At 39.8% G+C, this 20,221-nt stretch overlaps 1 protein-coding gene across 7 annotated transcripts in view; it reads left to right on the forward strand.

Annotated features, from left to right (window-relative positions):
* The window catches only part of fdft1 (farnesyl-diphosphate farnesyltransferase 1), a 71,874-nt gene that overhangs the window by 30,447 nt on the left and 21,206 nt on the right, over positions 1 to 20,221 (forward strand). For 5 of the 7 annotated variants that reach the window (XM_010864968.3, XM_013138463.4, XM_013138462.3 and 2 more), the window contains 2 exons: positions 3,954 to 4,082; positions 12,878 to 13,069. In XM_010864968.3, coding sequence (XP_010863270.1) covers positions 3,954 to 4,082; positions 12,878 to 13,069 — 321 coding nt within the window. The remainder of the gene's footprint in view (positions 1 to 3,953; positions 4,083 to 12,877; positions 13,070 to 20,221) is intronic. The other 2 variants (XM_034287793.1, XM_034287792.1) reach the window with 1 other exon arrangement.

The following is a 20,221-nucleotide window of genomic DNA, read 5'->3' on the forward strand; positions in this document are numbered from 1 at the left end:
GAATGTGGTTGTATTTATTACACACTCACTCTCTAAAGCTAATGAGCACAAGCAAATTAACAACAAGAATATTAAAATAGGATTGTTTTTATATTAGCTATATTACCTTACTTAAGCTCTAACCATTTCTGAGTGCTTATAATATTCTTTGTGTTGTATGATTGAAATAGTAATTTTGTTTTGTTTATATTTTCCCCCACATAGTTTTTCCTTTGAAAATGTAGCCTACACAATACACACTATAGACACACCTTCAGACTTTTTGAAGGCAAAATGCGTAAACTGGAGGTCTTATTGTTGCTGACGAATCTCTAATGTAGTCTTAATTGTTGCTTGTCGAAGTTAAATGAATAATAGGCCTGCAAGCATAGAGCGGTATAGTTGTTTTTAACAGTTTTGTGTGTGCAATTTTTGACAAATTCAACCAATCATGACAAATTAAAAAGAATATTGCTCTGAGGCATATTTATGTCTGGAACTCCTCCAATCAATTTTGGATACCAATAATAGTGTCTAGTGATGGATTCTCCCTTAACACTAGAACCGCCAAGCCTTTCAGTTTTCCTACTTACAAAGCATGTAGAGGTCTGTAGAGGTCAACTGTGAGAGACGGAATCTAAAACAAAAATCCAGAAAATCACATTATATGGTTTTTAAATAATTAATTTGCATTTTATTGCGTGACATAAGTATTTGATCACCTACCAACCAGTAAGAATTCTGGCTCTCACAGACCTGTTTGTTTTTCTTTAAGAAGCCCTCCTGTTCTCCACTCATTACCTTTATTAACTGCACCTGTTTGAACTCGTTACCTGTATAAAAGACACCTGTCCACACACTCAATCAAACAGACTCCAACCTCTCCACAATGGCCAAGACCAGAGAGCTGTGTAAGGACATCGGGGATAAAATTGTAGCTAACACACTACGCCGTCATGGATTAAAATCCTGCAGCGCACGCAAGGTCCCCCTGCTCAAGCCAGCGCATGTCCAGGCCATCTGAAGTTTGCCAATGACCATCTGGATGATTGTGATGGTAATTCCTTGTATCGACACTCGGAGTAAGGGACACAGAGACAAAGTTCTCTTTGTACATTATAACTGTTTTATTAATTATCATGCACAGAGACTATTATGAGAGGCGCGTCAACCGCTTACACACACATAATCGTCTGAGGAGTCTCTAACTCAATATAGCTCATTCAACCATATATATCACATAGGAAAAAGGGGTGTGGTAAGATGCTGCCATCTGTCTCATGTCAATCAAACACCTTTCCCTTTGTTCTATCACACAAGTCAAATGCTATCTTCCCCCACCTTATCCTTCCTGCCATAATGTTTACTGTAGTGTTTACCCAAAGGGGCCAACTGACCTTACTCCCCCCAAGGACCACATTCCTGAGGAACAAAAGACTGACACCCTTCTTCTAGGCAGGAGGACATGGCCCAAATACCTGTAAATTCTCTGATATTATAAAGACGTGTGTCACAATCAAAGTAAAGATCTACATATCAGCCAAATGGAAAGACAGACATTTCTCAAATGTACCGTAGTACAAAATTACCATAACATGATCCAGAGGAGGAATTGGAGAAGGTCATGTGGTCTGATTTTTGGTCTAAACTCCACTCACAGTGTTTGGAGGAAGAAGGATGAGTACAACCCCAAGAACACCATCCCAACCGTGAGGCATGGAGGTGGAAACATCATTCTTTGGGGATGCTTTTCTGCAAAGGGGACAGGACGACTGCACCGTATTGAGGGGAGGATGGATGGGGCCATGTATCGCGAGATCTTGGCCAACAACCTCCTTCCCTCAGTAAGAGCATAGGAGATGGGTCTTCCAGCATGACAACGACCCGAAACGCACCGCCCGGGCAACTAAGGAGTGGCTTCATAAGAAGCATCTCAAGGTCCTGGAGTGGCCTAGCCAGTCTCCAGACCTGAACCCAATAGAAAATCTTTGGAGGGAGCTGAAAGTCCGTATTGCCCAGTGACAGCCCCGAAACCTGAAGGATCTGGGGAAGGTCTGTATGGAGGAGAGGGCCAAAATCCCTGCTGCAGTGTGTGCAAACCTGGTCAAGAACTATAGGAAATGTATGAGCTCTGTAATTGCAAACAAAGGTTTCTGTACCAAATATTAAGTTCTGCTTTTCTAATGTATCAAATACGTATGTCATGCAATAAAATGCAAATTAATTACTTAAAAATCTTACAATGTGATTTTCTGGATTTTTGTTTTAGATTCCGTCACTCACAGTTGAAGAGTACCTATGATAAAAACTACAGACTTCTACATGCTTTGTAAGTGGGAAACACTGCCGATTTTGCAGGTTATTAAATACTTGTTCTCCCCACATTTTTTTTTTCTTTCATGGCAAAATAACATACTTTTTTCTTTCATTCGTGAATGTAGTTTATACAGTAACTATCAATAAAGGCTACAATAACTAACCTTTTCATCAAGTGAAAAGATGAGCGCATCGTGGAATCTACCAGAAATAATTAATAAATATCTTTGCTCTCAATAGTTTCAAAGGTCTACCACATGAGAGGCACTGTCTTCAACCACAACGCCACAGCATTACACGTTTCAGATGTCACTTGACTCCATTGAGGATTGTGTTAAACTGACTAACTTTTCTTATTAAGTTTACCTCCACCATAGCCTCTATGAACTGTATTGCCACTGGCCATTTTAACAGCGTATTAGCCAGTAATAGGCTTACTAGTATCTACTAACCTCCTAGGAATAGTCATAATAATTGAGCAATTTCTAGTGAGACTGAAGATGAACTATTCCATGCCAGAAACAGTCACAATATAACCGTATACAGTTTCAGTTACGGCTTACTATAATGTAACTACTTTGTTAAGCCAGCAAATGTGTTTGTCTATCCTGATCCAAAATGCATGCACGGATGCGTACTTTGAAAATCCCCCAGAAACAGTTGCAATATAACCTATATTTACTATAATGTAGATACTAACGGTTTTCGTCTATACGGACTAATTCATAATGCGTACATGGCTTCACCTGCGAGGAGATATTAAATCGGGACCTATAGTTCACAAGTCTGCTTCTCGAAAACACTATGATTTTTAACAAGGGGTAGTCAGTCAGTAAGAGACATTCGGTCTTCTTAGCCGGGTCCGCTTACGCGGTCCGGGCAAAAATAAATCCATTAGAATTTTGATCTCTCCATTTGGATCTCATTTTGATGATGTACAAGGTAAAATAACAGACATTATCAACCAGTTTGTGACTATCAAAGGATATCCGCATGAATAGCCGTAGATAGGCCTAAAGCAGGTTGCTTGATAAATACGATAAATTTAATAAATGCATAAAGGAAAGGATGATTTACCGTAGTGCCTCCCGTGATCATGCCAGCCTCCGGCTGCTTGCTCCGCATTTACAGAACACCACGGGATTCTCCACTATTACGCACACCAGATCCTCATTACTGCAGCTTATAACTGCCCTTTACTGTCTTCTCTTCAAGTAAAAACAATGCAGTGAATTGTTCAGTTAATTTTTTTTGTACATTCGATTAGCAGAGTAAAATAATTATCAAAGGATGATTTACAGTAGCCTACATGAATAATGACATTTACTATTTGACAAAATATAAAGAAGTCACTGTCATTGCTTTGGATGTATTGATATTTGGTTATCGCTGGTATTTCTTTTTGTGAATAAGTATTTAGCCTAATACATTTGTAGAATCTTTCTCTTCAGTAAAATAATCAGAGAAAATTCAAAGAGATTTCAAAATGGTAGTTTTATTGTAATTACAAACTCACACCTATTCCTGTAGGCATTTGGCAGTCCTAGTGTTAAATATGTAACATTACATTATGCAGTATGCTTGTTGCATGCGTTGTATTTTTACATTCTGTCTGAGTAGGTGTCATCAAGTTTTCTTGCTTTTTATTTTCTGTTTAGATTTCCTTAGAGTTCAGGAATCTGGGACAAGAATACCAGGATGTGATCTCGGATATCTGCCAACGTATGGGAGTGGGAATGGCTGAGTTTCTGGAAAAGAAAGTAGGCTCCATGAAGGAGTGGGACCAGGTAAATGTTACTTGAATGTTAAACTTTTTAAAAGATGGAAGGAACATAGGCAAAAGGTTCAACAATGCCAGTTATCTTTAACTGTGAATGTTCATATTACATCAGTGACTGGACAAAATTATTTTGGAGTGTTGATTGATGATGGCAAAAAAGGTTTTATATGCCCTTTTTGAATTGTGTGTAGCATATATCACCTATGGTAATCTAATTACACTACACATTCAATATTTCAAAAGTCTAGGTTTAGCTATTGGACCCACTTTGGGTTAATGATGACCTCCGTATGTAAAGGGGATGGATCATGTAGAGTTAATTAAAATGTAATCAAGAAATGGGCAGTACACACTATTTAATGAGCTAAGTTAAAATACAGGTAACCTCCTCTTGACTGGGTGCCCACATCTACATCTGACTCCAAGTCTACCAGTAAATGCAACGCATTTGAACATTTTGATTGTCAGGTCAAAATAAATAATACAACTCAATCTCAAGGTTACAGGTTATTGAGTCAGTGTAGAAATATATGTGCTTGTTTTCTCCTACCACACTGTGAACAGTGGCAAAGGATTGCAAGTCCTTCCAGAAGAAAAATAGAAAAGTCTTGCATTCAAAACAAAAACTGTTATTTAAGTTGAGTAGTTGGCTATCAAAGATCAGAATCAGTGTCCCTAGAAATAAACACTGACATCTTAATAACCCATAATAATATACTATGAGAAATAACATTAATCAAGATTTTTCAGTGTTAAGATATTTTCCTATTTCTTAGCATACATTTTAGCATGAGTACTCATGCATAGCTATTACCCCTTAACTAAGGGCTACTCTAAATCTTATTGGCTAAGACAGGGGTTCTTTAACTTTTTAGGAAGCATAAGCGATTGTGAACCAGTGTCACTTGTTTTGATGCAAATGAAAGTGACACCAAGCGCACTGGAGAGGCAACAGCAAAAGGGAATGGTTTTGCAGGTGCTGGCCACTGGCCATTGCTCTCTCCTTATCTTTCCTGACTGATTATTGTCTAATTTAGCATTTTGCTAGTGTCCTTGTCACTACTGGTAGCATGAGGCGGTACCTGCAGCCCATTCAGGTTGCACAGGTATTCCAGCTCCTCCTGGATGGCACATCATTAGGTTGCAAGAAGGTTTGCTGTTTCTCCAAGTACAGTCTCACGAGCATGGAGGAGATACCAGGAGATTGGCCATTAGCAGGACCGGTATCTGCTCCTTTGTGCGTGGAGGAACAAGACCTGCCTAAAATAAGCATAAGTGATGTCCATCGAATTGTTGATGCCTGTTCCCCTGCTCCAACAAGCAAGCGGAACAAGGGATTCAAACTCTATGTATAGAGTTATCTGCACAACTACGAGGGTAAGTAGTTGTGCAGATAACTACTGTGGTGTGTCGGCCGGCTATCGGCTAAGCTAGTTAGCGACGTGTTCCTTTTTAGTGTAGTATTAGGCAGGACAATAGAAAGCATAAAAATTCACCTTAGCCTCAAAAACGGCAAAAGAACGCCGGCTGAGCTGGAACGCTAGCGAGTCTACATAGCAAGTGAATTGAAACAAACCTTCGTTCAGCCTCTTCTAACCTGAATGAAGCTAAAAATTCCATAGACTCAAAAAAGCACCAAAACAGGACTCCTCTTTTATTTTTCTACTGTAACCTCATTTCACAACGAAACAGAAAAATAACAACCGGCATAGGAAGTAAAGATCTGGTCCAATATTGTATTAATTGCGCTTAAACCTGAGTTACCTGGAAGTATATAAAAAATCGCCTTTTCTGACTATTTCTAGTCTAGCGTTTGAAGTAATTGAATGGCGCAAGCCATATTTTATTAAAAATAGGTCATTCTCCTGATTAAAATGATGCCCCACTTGTACCTTGAAACTTAAATGAGTCACGTACATTATATTTCTTTTTTTTCTCCGTACAACAGCATCACTCATCTTGTTGTGAGTTTAGGTGTTTACTAAAGCAGATGAGTATTAGTAAGTAAACCGGAAACTGCAATACCGACTTCTAGACAAAAGCGGAAGTTCGTCACTACGCTGGTGCACAGTGTCTATGGCACCCCGTTCCCTTACAAATGAGAGCAGATTCACACTGAGCATGTGACAGAAATGAGAGTCTGGAGATGCCTTGGTGAACGTTATGCTGCCTGGAACATCATCCAGCATGACCGGTTTGGCGGTGGGTCTGTGATGATCTGGGGGGGCATATACTTGTAGGTTCGCACAGACCTCCACGTGCTAGCCAACGGTACCCCGACTGCTGTTAGGTCCCGGGATGAAAAAAGCCGGGTATGGCGCAAATAATCAAATATAGAAGTGGTGTTTTTCCCCTTGTGATGGCAATTTCATTAATCAGAACTCTCAAAGGAGGAAGTACAGAGACAAAATTCTCTTGGCATAATTAAGTTAAATTATTTGCAAATAGAGAGATGCGTCAAACGCTTACAAACATAATCATCCAAGGAGTCTCTAATTTAATACATGAACAGTAGAGGAAAAACGGGTGTGGCAAGATGTGGTCCTAACTCAACAGAACACATTCCCTTTGTTCTATTACTACCTAGTCTTCACACAAGGGGCAGACTGTCCTCCCTCACATGGGTAACCTTCTCAACTCTTGAGGAGTCACAATGTCTGGACAAACAACAGATCAACACTAAAGGGATTTATACAGATTTACTGATTTAGCCACCAATTGTGCAAATTCTCCCACTTAAAGAGATGAGAGAGGCCTGTAATTTCCATTGTAGGTACACTTCAACTATGAGAGACAAAATGAGAAAAAAATCCAGAAAATCACATTGTAGGATTTTTTTATGAATTTATTGGTAAATTCCTCAGTAAAATATGTATTTGGTCACCTACAAACAAGCAAGTTTCAGGCTCACACAGACCTGTAACCTCTTCTTTAAGAGTCTCCTCTGTCCTCCACTCGTTACCTGTATTAATGGCACCTGTTTGAACTTGTTATCAGTATAAAAGACACCTGTCCACAACCTCAAACAGTCACACTCCAAACTCCACTATGGCCAAGACTGTCCAAGGACACCAGAAACAAAATTGTAGACCTGCACCAGGCTGGGAAGACTGAATCTGCAATAGGTAAGCAGCTTTGTGTGAAGAAATCAACTGTGGGAGCAATTATAAGAAAATGGAAGACATACAAGATCACTGATAATCTCCCTCGATCCGGGGCTCCACGCAAGATCTCACCCCGTGGGGTCAAAATGATCACAAGAACGGTGAGCAAAAATCCAGCATCCTGAATGACCTGCAGAGAGCTGGGACCAAAGTAACAAAGGCTACCATCAGTAACACACTACACCGCCAGGGACTCAAATCCTGCAGTGCCAGATGTGTCCCCCTGCTTAAGCCAGTACATGTCCAGGCCCGTCTGAGGTTTGTTAGAGAGCATTTGGATGGTCCAGAAGATGATTGGGAGAATGTCATTTGGTCAGATGAAACCAAAATATATATTTTTGGTAAAAACTCAACTTGTCGTGTTTGGAGGAGAAAGAATGCTGAGTTGCATCCAAAGAACACCATACCTACTGTGAAGCATGGGGGTGGAAACATCATGCTTTTGGGCTGTTTTTCTGCAAAGGGACCAGGACGACTGATCCGTGTAAAGGAAAGAATGAATGGGGCCATGTATCGTGAGATTTTGAGTGAAAACCTCCTTCCATCAGCAAGGGCATTGAAGATGAAACGTGGCTGGGTCTTTCAGCATGACAATGATCCCAAACACACCACCCGGGCAATGAAGGAGTGGCTTCGTAAGAAGCATTTCAAGGTCCTGGAGTGGCCTAGCCAGTCGCCAGTTCTCAACCCCATAGAAAATCATTGGAGGGAGTTGAAAGTCTGTGTTGCCCAGCGACAGCCCCAAAACATCACTGCTCTAGAGGATATCTGCATGGAGGAATGGGCCCAAATACCAGCAACAGTGTGTGAAAACCTTGTGAAGACTTACAGAAAATGTTTGACCTCTGTCATTGCCAACAAAGGGTATATAACAAAGTATTGAGATTAACTTTTGTTATTGACCAAATACTTATTTTCCACCATAATTTACCAATAAATTCATAAAAATTCTACAATGTGATTTTCTGGGTTTTTTTCTCATTTTGTGTCTCATAGTTGAAGTGTACCTATGATAAAAATTACAGGCCTCATCTTTTTAAGTGGGAGAACTTGCACAATTGGTGGCTGACTAAATACTTTTTGCCCCACTGTACATCAGTTCAAGAATTTCCACAACACCCTCCCAAATTATCTACACTTATTCCAGTCCGTACTGTAGAAAGATAGGAATTAATATGAATGTAATAAACGTTAACTCTAACATACTGCTTGTATATTGCTTTAGACTACTAGGCGGGGCATAGATTTGGTTAACAGAGCACACATCCTATTTCGCCATTTCTTCCTCTAAAGTGTGTTCCTGTACCCTCCTTTTAATGTATATAAAGATACATGTTTATGCACTGGCAGGACAAACTTTCTACTATATTGCAAAATGCATGCAAGAAAGTGTGCAAGTGCTGTTTATTTTGGAAAAGTGTGAAAAATTGGGAAACATTACTGAATATTAGTTCAACTTATTTGAGTGCGGCCTATGATAAAGTTGACAATCTTAAATTATGCTGGCACCTCCACTTCCTAGCTATCCAAGTAATTGTAGGCTTAAATAATAGGGAATATCTAGGCCACTTATATCATCTGTTATAGCCTCAATGATATGAGACATGTGGTATGTGAACATTACTTCTGCAGCTGTCTGTCTCCATTCTCCTCCATTCAAGACATCTGTGTTCAAGGTAATCTGGACTACAGCTGGAATATAGGTAGCATCGACATTAGCTAGTTTGCTTTGGGGTAACAGGCTTAGCAGGCTAGCTTGTTTGTAATTGCAGTGATCTTTTTGTATACTATGCTGTTAAGGTATTAAATTCAGTTATGCATCATCAAGGTGTTGTACAATGAAGTGCATGCCCATGTTGTCACCCACTAACAGCTTCTCAACCATTTTTGTCCTCCACAACATATTTTTTTTTTCCTGCTTGGCCAGCGGAATTCACGTGCACTACCAAAGTGTCCATACAGGTTGAATTCCGCTCACGGCCAAAGCGCTATAAATTAATGATCCGCCCCTTCCACCACTTCCTGTCTGAAACCACGTATAGCAGTAAACCAAGCCTGAACTAATATAGCAGGCAAATACGATTTAAATAATTACAGTGCTGTGACAAATGTTGCTATTTGCCCTCTTACTGATTTCCTCTGTTATTCTGTATGTGTCACACTGAATGGTGTCAATTATTCATACAAAATGTAACATAAGATGTAAGAGAAACCAAGTAAACACAAAATTCAGTGTTGATATGATAATTGTATGTTTACATTGTACTGAAAACATTTACCCAACACCCACTGGCTTTTCAAGACCCCACCATGGCTCTCCGCAGTCATTTCTACACATGGGCTGGCTGAACTAGGCTTGCTTCGTTTTTCTTTCTTGTTTAATGTCTTCGTAACTGTAATCCAGCGGATTGTAGAGCCGTAAATTCCATATACTACTGTATCTTTCAGCCTCCACTTCTTTCCTGCAGTTCTATGATAGGGCTTGCCAACTTTTTAACGGTATCCTCATTAATATTAACTTTAAGTTGTACGTCTTTCACAAACATGAGTACACCCCTCATATTTTTGTAAATATTTGAGTATATCTTTTCATGTGACAGCACTGAAGAAATCCTGTCACATTGGTCCATGGTAAAGACAGCTCTCCGAACTCACATCTTGCCCAGTGTCTTTGGAAAGTTTGGATGATGTAAACATGGAAGTAAAAATGTCTATGTATTAATGATGATCATATAAAACATTAGAATTGAAAAACAATACCGCAAAAAAACACCGCTATCTGAGAGAGGTACAGTATCTCACAAAAGTGAGTTACACCACTCACAGTTTTGCAAATATTTAATTATCTTTTCATGTGACAACACTGAAGAAATGACACTTTGCTACAATGTAAAGTAGTGAGTGTACAGCTTCTATAACAGTGTACATTTGCTGTCCCCTCAAAATGTCCAAATTGGGCCAAATTAGCAATTGTCCCTCCCGGGTGTCATGTGACTCATTAGTGTTACAAGGTCTCAGGTGTGAATGGGGAGAAGGTGTGTTAAATTTGGTGTCATCGCTCCCACACTCCCTCAACATGGCACCTCATGCCAAAGAACTCTCTGAGGATCTGTAAAAAAGAATTGTTGCTCTATATAAAGATGGCCTAGGCTATAAGAAGATTGCCAAGATCTTGAAACTGAGCTGCAGCACGGTGGCCAATACCATACAGCGGTTTAACATGACAAGTTCCACTCAGAACAGCCCTCGCCATGGTCAACCAAAGTGCATGTGCTCAGCGTCATATCCAGAGGTTGTCTTTGGGAAATAGACGTATGAGTGCTGCAAGCATTGCTGCAGATGTTGAAGGGGTGGGGGGTCAGCCTTTCAGTGCTCAGACCATACACTGCACACTGAATCAAATTGGTCTGCATGGCTGTCATCCCAGAAGGAAGCCTCTTCTAAAGATGATGCACAAGAAAGCCTGCAAACAGTTTGCTGAAGACTGAAGACAAGCAGACTAAGGACATGGATTATTGTAACCATGTCCTGTGGTCTGTTGAGACCAAGATAAACTTTTTTGGTTCAGAAGGTGTCAAGCGCTTGTGGCGGCAACCACGTGAGGAGTACAAAGACAAGTGTGTCTTGCCTACTGTCAAGCATGGTGGTGGGAGTGTCATTGTCTGGGGCAGCATGCTGGCACTGGGGAGCTATAGTTCATTGAGGGAACCATGAATGCCAACATGTACTGGAAGGGGACTCCAGTGGCAACCTGTGAAGCTCTGGTGAACTCCATGCCCAAGAGGGTTAAGGCAGTGCTGGAAAATGATGGTGGCCACACAAAATATTGACACTTTGGGCCCAATTTGGACATTTTCACTTAAGGGTGTACTCACTTTTGTTGCCAACGATTTAGACATTAATGGCTCTGTATTGTGTTATTTTGAGGGGACAGCAAATGTACACTGTTATATAAGCTGTACACTCACTACATTGTAACAAAGTATAATTTCTTCACTGTTGTCACATGAAAATAATCAAATATTTACAAAACTGTGAGGGGTGTACTCACTTTTGTGAGATACTGTATCTTGTAAATTGCCTCTGTGATTTTTCAATTTTTTGTTATGTTACAGCCTTGTTCTGCAATTAATTAAATTAATTTTTTTCATCATTCTACGTACAATACCCTACAATGAAAAAGCAAAAAAAGCAAGCCTTCTCTAGAAAGAGCATTGGTGGTTCCACATTTCTTCTGTTTAAAAATGACAAGGGCCACTGTGTTCTTTGGGACCTTCAATTCTACATATTTCTTTGGGTACTTTTCCCCAGATCTTTGCCTTGGCACAATCCTATCTCTGAGCTCTTCTGAATTTCTTTGAACTTTTTGCTTGGATTGTGGGGCCTTTACATAGACAGGTGTGTGCCTTTCCAAATCGCGTCCAATCAATTGAATTTACCACAAGTGGACCAGTCAATTTGTAGAAACGTGTTAAGGATGATTAATAGACACAGGACGCACCTGACCTCAATTTTGATTGTTATAGCAGGGTCTCATACCTACATATGTGATATTTCAGTTTTTATGTTCTCTTTTTCTTCCAAAAACCTGTTTTTGTTTTGTCATTAGGTGGTATTGTGTTTAGATTGATGAGGGAAAAATGTATAATCCAAAAATATAATTAAGTCTATAGCAACAAAATATAGAAAGTGAAGGGGTCTGAATACTTTAACTGAATGCACTGTACACACACATATATACATATATATATAAAAACCTCCCTAACCAAGGAACCTTTTGCCTGGTTACTTAACTTGGCTGAACACCCAGCTCAAGGAAGAGTCTTCTTCAAACATCTTTCATTTCACAATAATAGACTGTGCACTCTCAATGGTTGAGCAATTTTTTATAATGCTTCTCAGATCAGTTCCTTGGACTTCTGGGCTTGGTTTTTCCTATGATCTGTGCTGTGAAGTCTGGCATCTAATATACACAACATTTCTAAATGATGTCCAACTGATTGAATTTGCCACAGGTGGACTCATGTTCTAAAGGCATCTCAAGGATGGTAAAAGGAGGCAGGAGTAATCTGAGCTAAATTTAAAGTGTCATGACAGGGTCTGATTACATGCATGAATTTTCTTTTCAATGCATTTCTGCAAGCAAACTTTTTAAAATTTTTATTTTGGAGTATTATTTGTAGAATAATGGCAACAAATATGGATATAAATTGTGTATATCACAAAATGTGGAGAAAGTGATCAGGTCTGAATACTTTCCGAAGCCTCTGTATAATAAATTATTATATTGGACTTCTGCTTCATATCGTCTGTCACACTTACTGTAAGCAAACCTAAATCAATATTCAAAATATTTTGTTCAGTCAATGACACAAAAGCACTTTTATTTCCATGGCAATTTGAACAGTGGCACCCTGGCACAAATTACCATTGACACCTTGAACAAAATATTCAGATTTACTCAACAAAGAATTTCTGTATGTTGAACAGCCATATTTGTATTTAGTGTTTATTAAGAGGTTATATAAAACCGACTTTGAAAATGCTTCCATTCCCAGTCGTTCTGCTAATGTTTAGTAACCAGTGGTTGCCTGTTGTGTATAATAGACTTATGCTCCCCCCTCCCTTTTGTGTGCAGTACTGTCACTATGTGGCAGGGCTGGTGGGTATAGGTCTGTCCCAATTGTTTTCTGCCTCACAACTGGAGGACCCAGAGGTGGGAAGAGACACAGAGCTAGCCAACTCCATGGGCCTGTTCCTCCAAAAGACCAACATTATCAGAGATTATCTGGAGGACATACAAGTGGCCAGGGCCTTCTGGCCACAAGAGGTAATTACTTCTGGTGTTTCTCACTCTGATTCTTTAACTGCTAGTGAATTATTGAACTAATACATAATTAATGAGTGCTGAAATAATCTGATATTTGCATACTATTTGCAATTAAAAACATGCTGGATTTGTATTTAATCATTATTTTAGCAGGGGGAGGTCCTTCTGGGGCCAAAGGTCTCTCTTACGGATGAGCCCTGCATCGACACAAGTAGCACACAGTGCAATATGTGGGCAGCACACCCTCAGGAAAAAAAATATTAATTAGACACATGTACATTTTGTGGAAATATTCCTCTATAATCCTATTGAATTGCCTTAGAGGCACAAATTAATTCTATTGAAAATGATCCTGGAACATATTGTGTAGTACAGTGAAATATAAAGCTGATCTACCTTGCTTTGTGAAAATTGAAGGGATCTCTAGAGTTAACCTAACTATCTCTGATAGTTTGCATTTCTGTATATCAACAGATAAGTAATGCATGGGCCTAAAAAACATACACATTAGCCCATTGGCTATTTACTGTCACGCTTTGAATAAACGTGACTTCCTGTGTACAGATTAACAGATGGTCTTTTGCGATCTAAACATAACAAGCATACACTCCGACACTCTGTAGTAAGTGTCTGAGTGCTAAACTGGCCTGTCTGCTGTCCAGAACTACAGCAATTGCTCTCCTCAGTTCCCAAACGCTTATAGAATATTATTAAAAGAAGAGGTGACACAACACAGTTTTATATTGCTTCAATGCATTTAGGGGTGTGGTCCTGGTCAAGACAATCTCCTGAACTCCAAACTGAATGTCATAAAGAAAGGTGATTTAAGCAATTTTGAGCGTGGCATGGTTGTTGGTGCCAGACGGGCCGGTCTGAGTATTTCACAATCTGCTCAGTTACTGGGATTTTCACGCACAACCATTTCTAGGGTTTACAAAGAATGGTGTGAAAAGGGAAAAATATCCAGTATGCGACAGTCCTGTGGATGAAAATGCCTTGATGATGCTAGAGGTCAGAGGAGAATGGGCCGACTGATTCAAGCTGATAGAAGAGCAACTTTGACTGAAATAACCACTCGTTACAACCGAGGTATGCAGCAAAGCATTTGTGAAGCCACAACATGCACAACCTTGAGGCGGATGGGCTACAACAGCAGAAGACCCCACCGGGTACCACTCATCTCCACTACAAATAGGAAAAAGAGGCTACAGTTTGCACGAGCTCACCAAAATTGGACAGTTGAAGACTGGAAGAATGTTGCCTGGTCTGATGAGTCTCGATTTCTGTTGAGACATTCAGATGGTTGAGTCAGAATTTGGCGTAAACAGAATGAGAACATGGATCCATCATGCCTTGTTACCACTGTGCAGGCTGGTGCTGGTGGTGTAATGGTGTGGGGGATGTTTTCTTGGCACACTTTAGGCCCCTTAGTGCCAGTTGGGCATTGTTTAAATGCCACGGCCTACCTGAGCATTGTTTCTGACCATGTCCATCCCTTTTTGACCACCATGTACCCATCCTCTGATGGCTACTTCCAGCAGGATAATGCACCATGTCACAAAGCTCAAATCATTTCAAATTGGTTTCTTGAACATGACAATGAGTTCACTGTACTGAAATGGCCCCCACAGTCACCAGATCTCAACCCAATAGAGCATCTTTGGGATGTGGTGGAACGGGAGCTTCGTGCCCTGGATGTGCATCCCACAAATCTCCATCAACTGCAAGATGCTATCCTATCAATATGGGCCAACTTTTCTAAAGAATGCTTTCAGCACCTTGTTGAATCCATGCCACATAGAATTAAGGCAGTTCTGAAGGCGAAAGGGGGTCAAACACAGTATTAGTTATGGTGTTCCTAATAATCCTTTAGGTGAGTGTACATTTCTCAGTTTCAGCATTTAATATGTTGTCAATATTTTCAATCAAATATAGGAATACATGATTTGCACTTCCTTGCATCATGCTTTCATGTCTGTTAGTCCCATAACGCAACACTCCTTCAACGCTTCCTGCCTGTTGCCAGCCTTTTTATTTTATTACTTTTTAAATTATTTGGAATCTTATCTTTTAACCTTTGATCTCTTTCATTTTTTTTTTTTTTGTTTTAATCATATTTATTTTTTTCAATTATGTAATTTTTATAGAGGACCTCAAGATAGTTCTTTAGTATTTTTGAGCTGTTGGAGGAACGGATCAACCACTTGGAAGATTTAGTCACCGGAGCGCTCCTGCGATTGGACTATGGGTCCTGTCCAGAAGATGAATCAACAAATGCTAATGCTAACATAGCACAACAGGCTAACCTAAGGCTAGAGAGCTCAAAAGATTTCCCCATGCTTGACAGAACACAGTCAAAACTGGTGAACAGATGAGAGCAATTTCAGAGTGAGCGACTGAATGAGACAATAATGCAGCTTGAAATATGTGAGAGTGAACAATACATTTACTCTGTAGCAGTTATTCTAGGGGTCGAGGTTCCAAACACTAATGGACGGACACTGTTTGGTATACATGGTATTACATACAATTTTGAGCATTCTGTCACGGACATGGCTGACACACTCCCCTGGACGTGTGTGAACGCCACTGGAAAAACAACAGATGCTTTCAAACCAGCCTTCCCTAATGACACATCTTACTGGCACAGCACCGGGGCTAGACCAAAGGCATCAACTGCTGCGAGGACTTGGTCTGACGTAGTACGCCGCAGAGACAACCTTGGGGAAATGAATTGAATCTTATAGCAGAATCCTTGGGCTGAATACGTGGCTGACATTGGCGTCCCTCATCCACGGGAATAAGTTTATTGACAATTACAATATCTTTTGGAACTGTAAAGACCGCTTTAGACCTGATGGGGTTCATCCACACGTCATGAGATGCCGGGCTGCTTTGTGCCAACTTACGTCACGCTCTTGGAATGCCATTTCCAAACAAGATAAGCATGAAGGACAGTACTCGTAAGCAGAGTATCCACCCCCCTTCACCTGACCCTCTGACTGAAATCACCCAATGCTTCCAGAAGTTCCTTGTCCCAAGCAGGGTGCAACAACACCCCCCCCCCTCCACCACACTCACCCTCTCCACCACACTCAACCTTTCCCCTTACACCACACCCTCCCTCTACCACACTCACCAATCAGAGAGCTAGTTCTACCCAAAGAGTGCAAAGCTGATCTTTCCCTATGTCCCGCTCCTCCTCCCTGTTTAAAATGATTTCTTAGGCAACTGCCACATCGTCAATAACCTTGTCCTCTATTTCCACAGAGCACAGAATATACTTGATGTGCTTCGGGTCGCTGCTATTGTGAAAATAGCAATGCTGACTGTTTTGAGTACAAGCTAGGACCCGGTATCTCTGTTCCTGTGTTGATTAGAAATAGAAGGAATCGAGTGCATGAAACTTTTAAAGTAAACCTGTCTAATGTCCTACTAGTCCAGGAACCACTATTATATCTATTAAACTGGCTTTACCTAATATCAGATCTCTCGACAACAAATAATTATGGTAAATTACATTATAATATGCTACAACCTAGATTTTATGTTTCTCACTGAAACGATTGTAGTGCTACTTTTCTTAACGAAACACGTGATTTTTTTTTTAATGAATACATGTCGAAATGGTAGGAAAGGAGGAGTGGCTGCCCTATTCAAAGATACCTTCCAGTGCAAAGAAAATACACTTGGTCATTTTATTTATTTTGAATACCTCTGTTTTACTTTGAAGGGTGCCCTAAAATGTTTGTGTTTAACCATTTAGACCTCCACGATATTCTACAAATTATATTGATGATTTTGCTGAACTACTCTTTTATATTGATTGATTATAACTTGATTGTTATAGCAGGGGATTTTAACATCCACCTAGATAATAGTACGGACAATAATACCAAAGAACGTTTTGCTCTACTTGACCATTTTGATCTCAACATATGAGTGTACAAGGCCACATTCTAGATCTGGTTGTCTTTAAAGGCTCTCAATATTTCCTGTCATGGATAAAGACTTGGCTCTGTCTGACCATTTCTGTGTCATTTTTAAATCACTTATAACCCTGAATGTTCCAATAAACTGTTTCTGTTAAGAAAGGTTACATTAATGAGAGTACCGATGCTCAGTTTAGCCATAGCTGTCTCTCGAACAATAAGTGCTGAGCCAGGTGATGTACTCCTGGATAATTTTAATGCTAAAATATTGGATGTCATGGATCGATTTGCACTGGTAAAGGTAATGAAAACTATGAGCAAACAGTAAACACCATAGAGAACCACCATGATGGTAAGCGCCCTGAAAAGAGAATGTAGGAATGCGGAACGTAAGTAGAGGACAACTAAACTTCAAATCCACTATGACATCTATAAACAAAGCCTTGGTAGCTTCAACTATGAGTTATGCAGGGCTAGACCGCAACATTTATCAGGAATGATCTACATGAATATCAACAATACCCACACTCTATTTGCCATGGTCAAAAAGCTTACAAACACCCTAAAGCAGATTGCATCAGAACTCATGTCCACTGTGAGATGTAATGAAATTGTGTTTTTCTTTAGTGAAAAAAATTATTAGACGGACTATCAGAACTACACAGTCTAACAATGACACTGTACCTTCGTTACGACCGCCAAAGACATAACTTGGTTATGATGCAATTTTATAAAATGTAGTCCCTGGAAGAAACTGTTCAACATCTTAAAGCTTCCACATCTTGTCTCCACACACTGGCATCTGACTTTTTTTGTAAACATTTTAGCTCTATAACAATGGCTCTACTGCAAATAGTTAATAGCTCTCTGCAATCAGGTTATTTTCCCAACGTCTCGAAAAAGCTGCCATTAAGCCCCTGTTATAGAGAACACTGGATGCATACATTTTGAACAACTATAGACCTGTATCAAATCTCCCTTTTATAGCCAAGGTCATTGAGAAGGTTGTCTTCAATCAACTCAGCAATTTTGTGAACGCAAGCGGTATCTTCAGACAAATTTCAGTCAGGCTTCCAACTTCCCCACAGTACTGAAACGGCCCTGTTAAAAGTATTAAATTATATACGGATGAATACTGATTCTGAAAATAACAGTTCTGGTTCTATTAGATCTCAGTCCAGCATTTGACTGTAGATCATAGAACACTCCTAGACAGACTGGAATATTGGGTATGACTCTCCAGGATGGTCCTTATTTTGTTTAAATCTTATCTAGAAGCTGGAGTTACTTTGTCACCATTGTTAGTCCTGAATCTGATAGGGTGGCTATGACCAGGGATCAGTTCTCGGATCGCTTCTGTTCAATTTATATATGCTACCTCTGGGCCAAATTCTACTGTACAACAACATTACCTATCATAGCTATGCAGATGATACTCATATATGGCTCTCAAACCGTATTACAGCAGTTCAATAGACTCACTTTATCACTGTATAGAGCGCACAAATACAAGGATGAACCAAAATTGGCTACAATTGAACCAAGATAAAACGGACAAAAAAAAACTAACTAGTATTAGTAAAGAGCTGGATTTTCGGGCCCTAAAAACCAGGAAGTGCGTAATCTTGGTGTTCTGATGGACTCAGACCTCACATTTAACAGTCATCAAAGTGGTCACCAAAGCAGCGTTTCTATCATCTTAAAAATATAGCCAGAATCAAGGGCTTGGTGTCCCAAAAAGACCAAGAGAAGTTCATCCATGCTTTTATCTCTAGTAGTGTTGACTACTGTAATGGCCTCTTAACTGGACTCCCCAAAAATACTTTTAAACAGCTGCAGTTCATTCAGAATGCTGCTGCTAGAATGTTAACCAGGACCAAGAGAACAGAGCACCATCACTCCGGTTCTCAAATCTTTGCACTGGCTTCCAGTCAGTTACAGAATAGATTTTAAAGTGGTGCTTTTAGTTTATAAATCACTGAATGGTGTAGGCCCCAAATACATTTCTGAAATGTTTGAAGAATATAAACTGAACAGGGCTCTTAGGTCAATGAACTCAGGTCAGCTAGTAGAGCTCAGAGTCCAAACTAAATATGGCCAAGCTGCATTTAGCAGTTATGCTGCACACTACTGGAATAAACTACCTGTAGATCACTTCTGTTTTCACACGCCTATGAGTGAGTGCTTAAACTTAACTGCACTGTTTAGCCTTACAATTTTTATAGCTTCCTATGTCTTTATTTTTATTTTATTATTCTATGTTTTATTATTATGTTGTTTTGATGTTTTCATTTGAGTATTTGTTTTTATGCTGTTGTATTTTTTATATTTTTCTTTGTTAAGCACATTGAATTGCTTCTGTATGAATTATGCTATATACACCTCCGGAAAAAATTAAGAGGCCATTGCACTTTCTTTCCTTTCCAAAAAAGTTGAAAATGAAAATTTTGAGTGAGGAACAGAAGCATTCAATTTACAGTGGTCTCTTAATTTTAACCCTTCTATTTCTCACTCAAAACCTTCCTTTTTGACTTTTTTGGAAAGGAAAGAAAAAGGTGCAGTGGTCTCTTAATTTTTCAGGAGCTGTATATAAACTTGCTTTCTTGCTTTAAGCAGCGTCCCAACTTTTTGGGAAATGGGGTTGTAGGTTGAGAAGTTTTAAAACAGAGGTAGAAGCATTCATATAAATAATGTCATCATTACCAATAACCGGCCTGAATGTCCCCTGAACACTTTGCTTTCTGACTGATCATTTAAGGTATGAGCCATCTTTATTAGGGATGCAACACTTCACAGTATGTCATTGAACTGTTCAGTATGTCCCCTATGGTTCAGTACGCACATGTGAACTGCAGAGTTACGATATGCTGGTCATTTTCCTATAATTTCCAAAACATGCTTATTGTGCTGCAGACCGCATGCATGTTGTATATTCAGATCCACAGAACCAGACGCGCAGTTTGTGAGCAAGTAAGGCAGGCAACTGCTTGGGGCCCCAGGTCGTTAGCCATATGCGACAGCAATGCCTCAAAATGTGGCAATCGCACTGACCGCAAGCCCCTCTCCCTTAAACAAACAATGGATGATTTGCAATGACATCTCCGTAGGAAACCTCCCTAAAGGCGTTCCATGAACAAAGGGGAAACTAAAAAGAAATTCTCTCAGATCCAACGTGCCAAGGGCAAGCACTAACGAGACAGGAAGAAGCACATTTGAAGAG

This window comes from Esox lucius, chromosome 18, assembly GCF_011004845.1.
Source record: "Esox lucius isolate fEsoLuc1 chromosome 18, fEsoLuc1.pri, whole genome shotgun sequence".
NCBI lineage: Eukaryota > Metazoa > Chordata > Actinopteri > Esociformes > Esocidae > Esox > Esox lucius.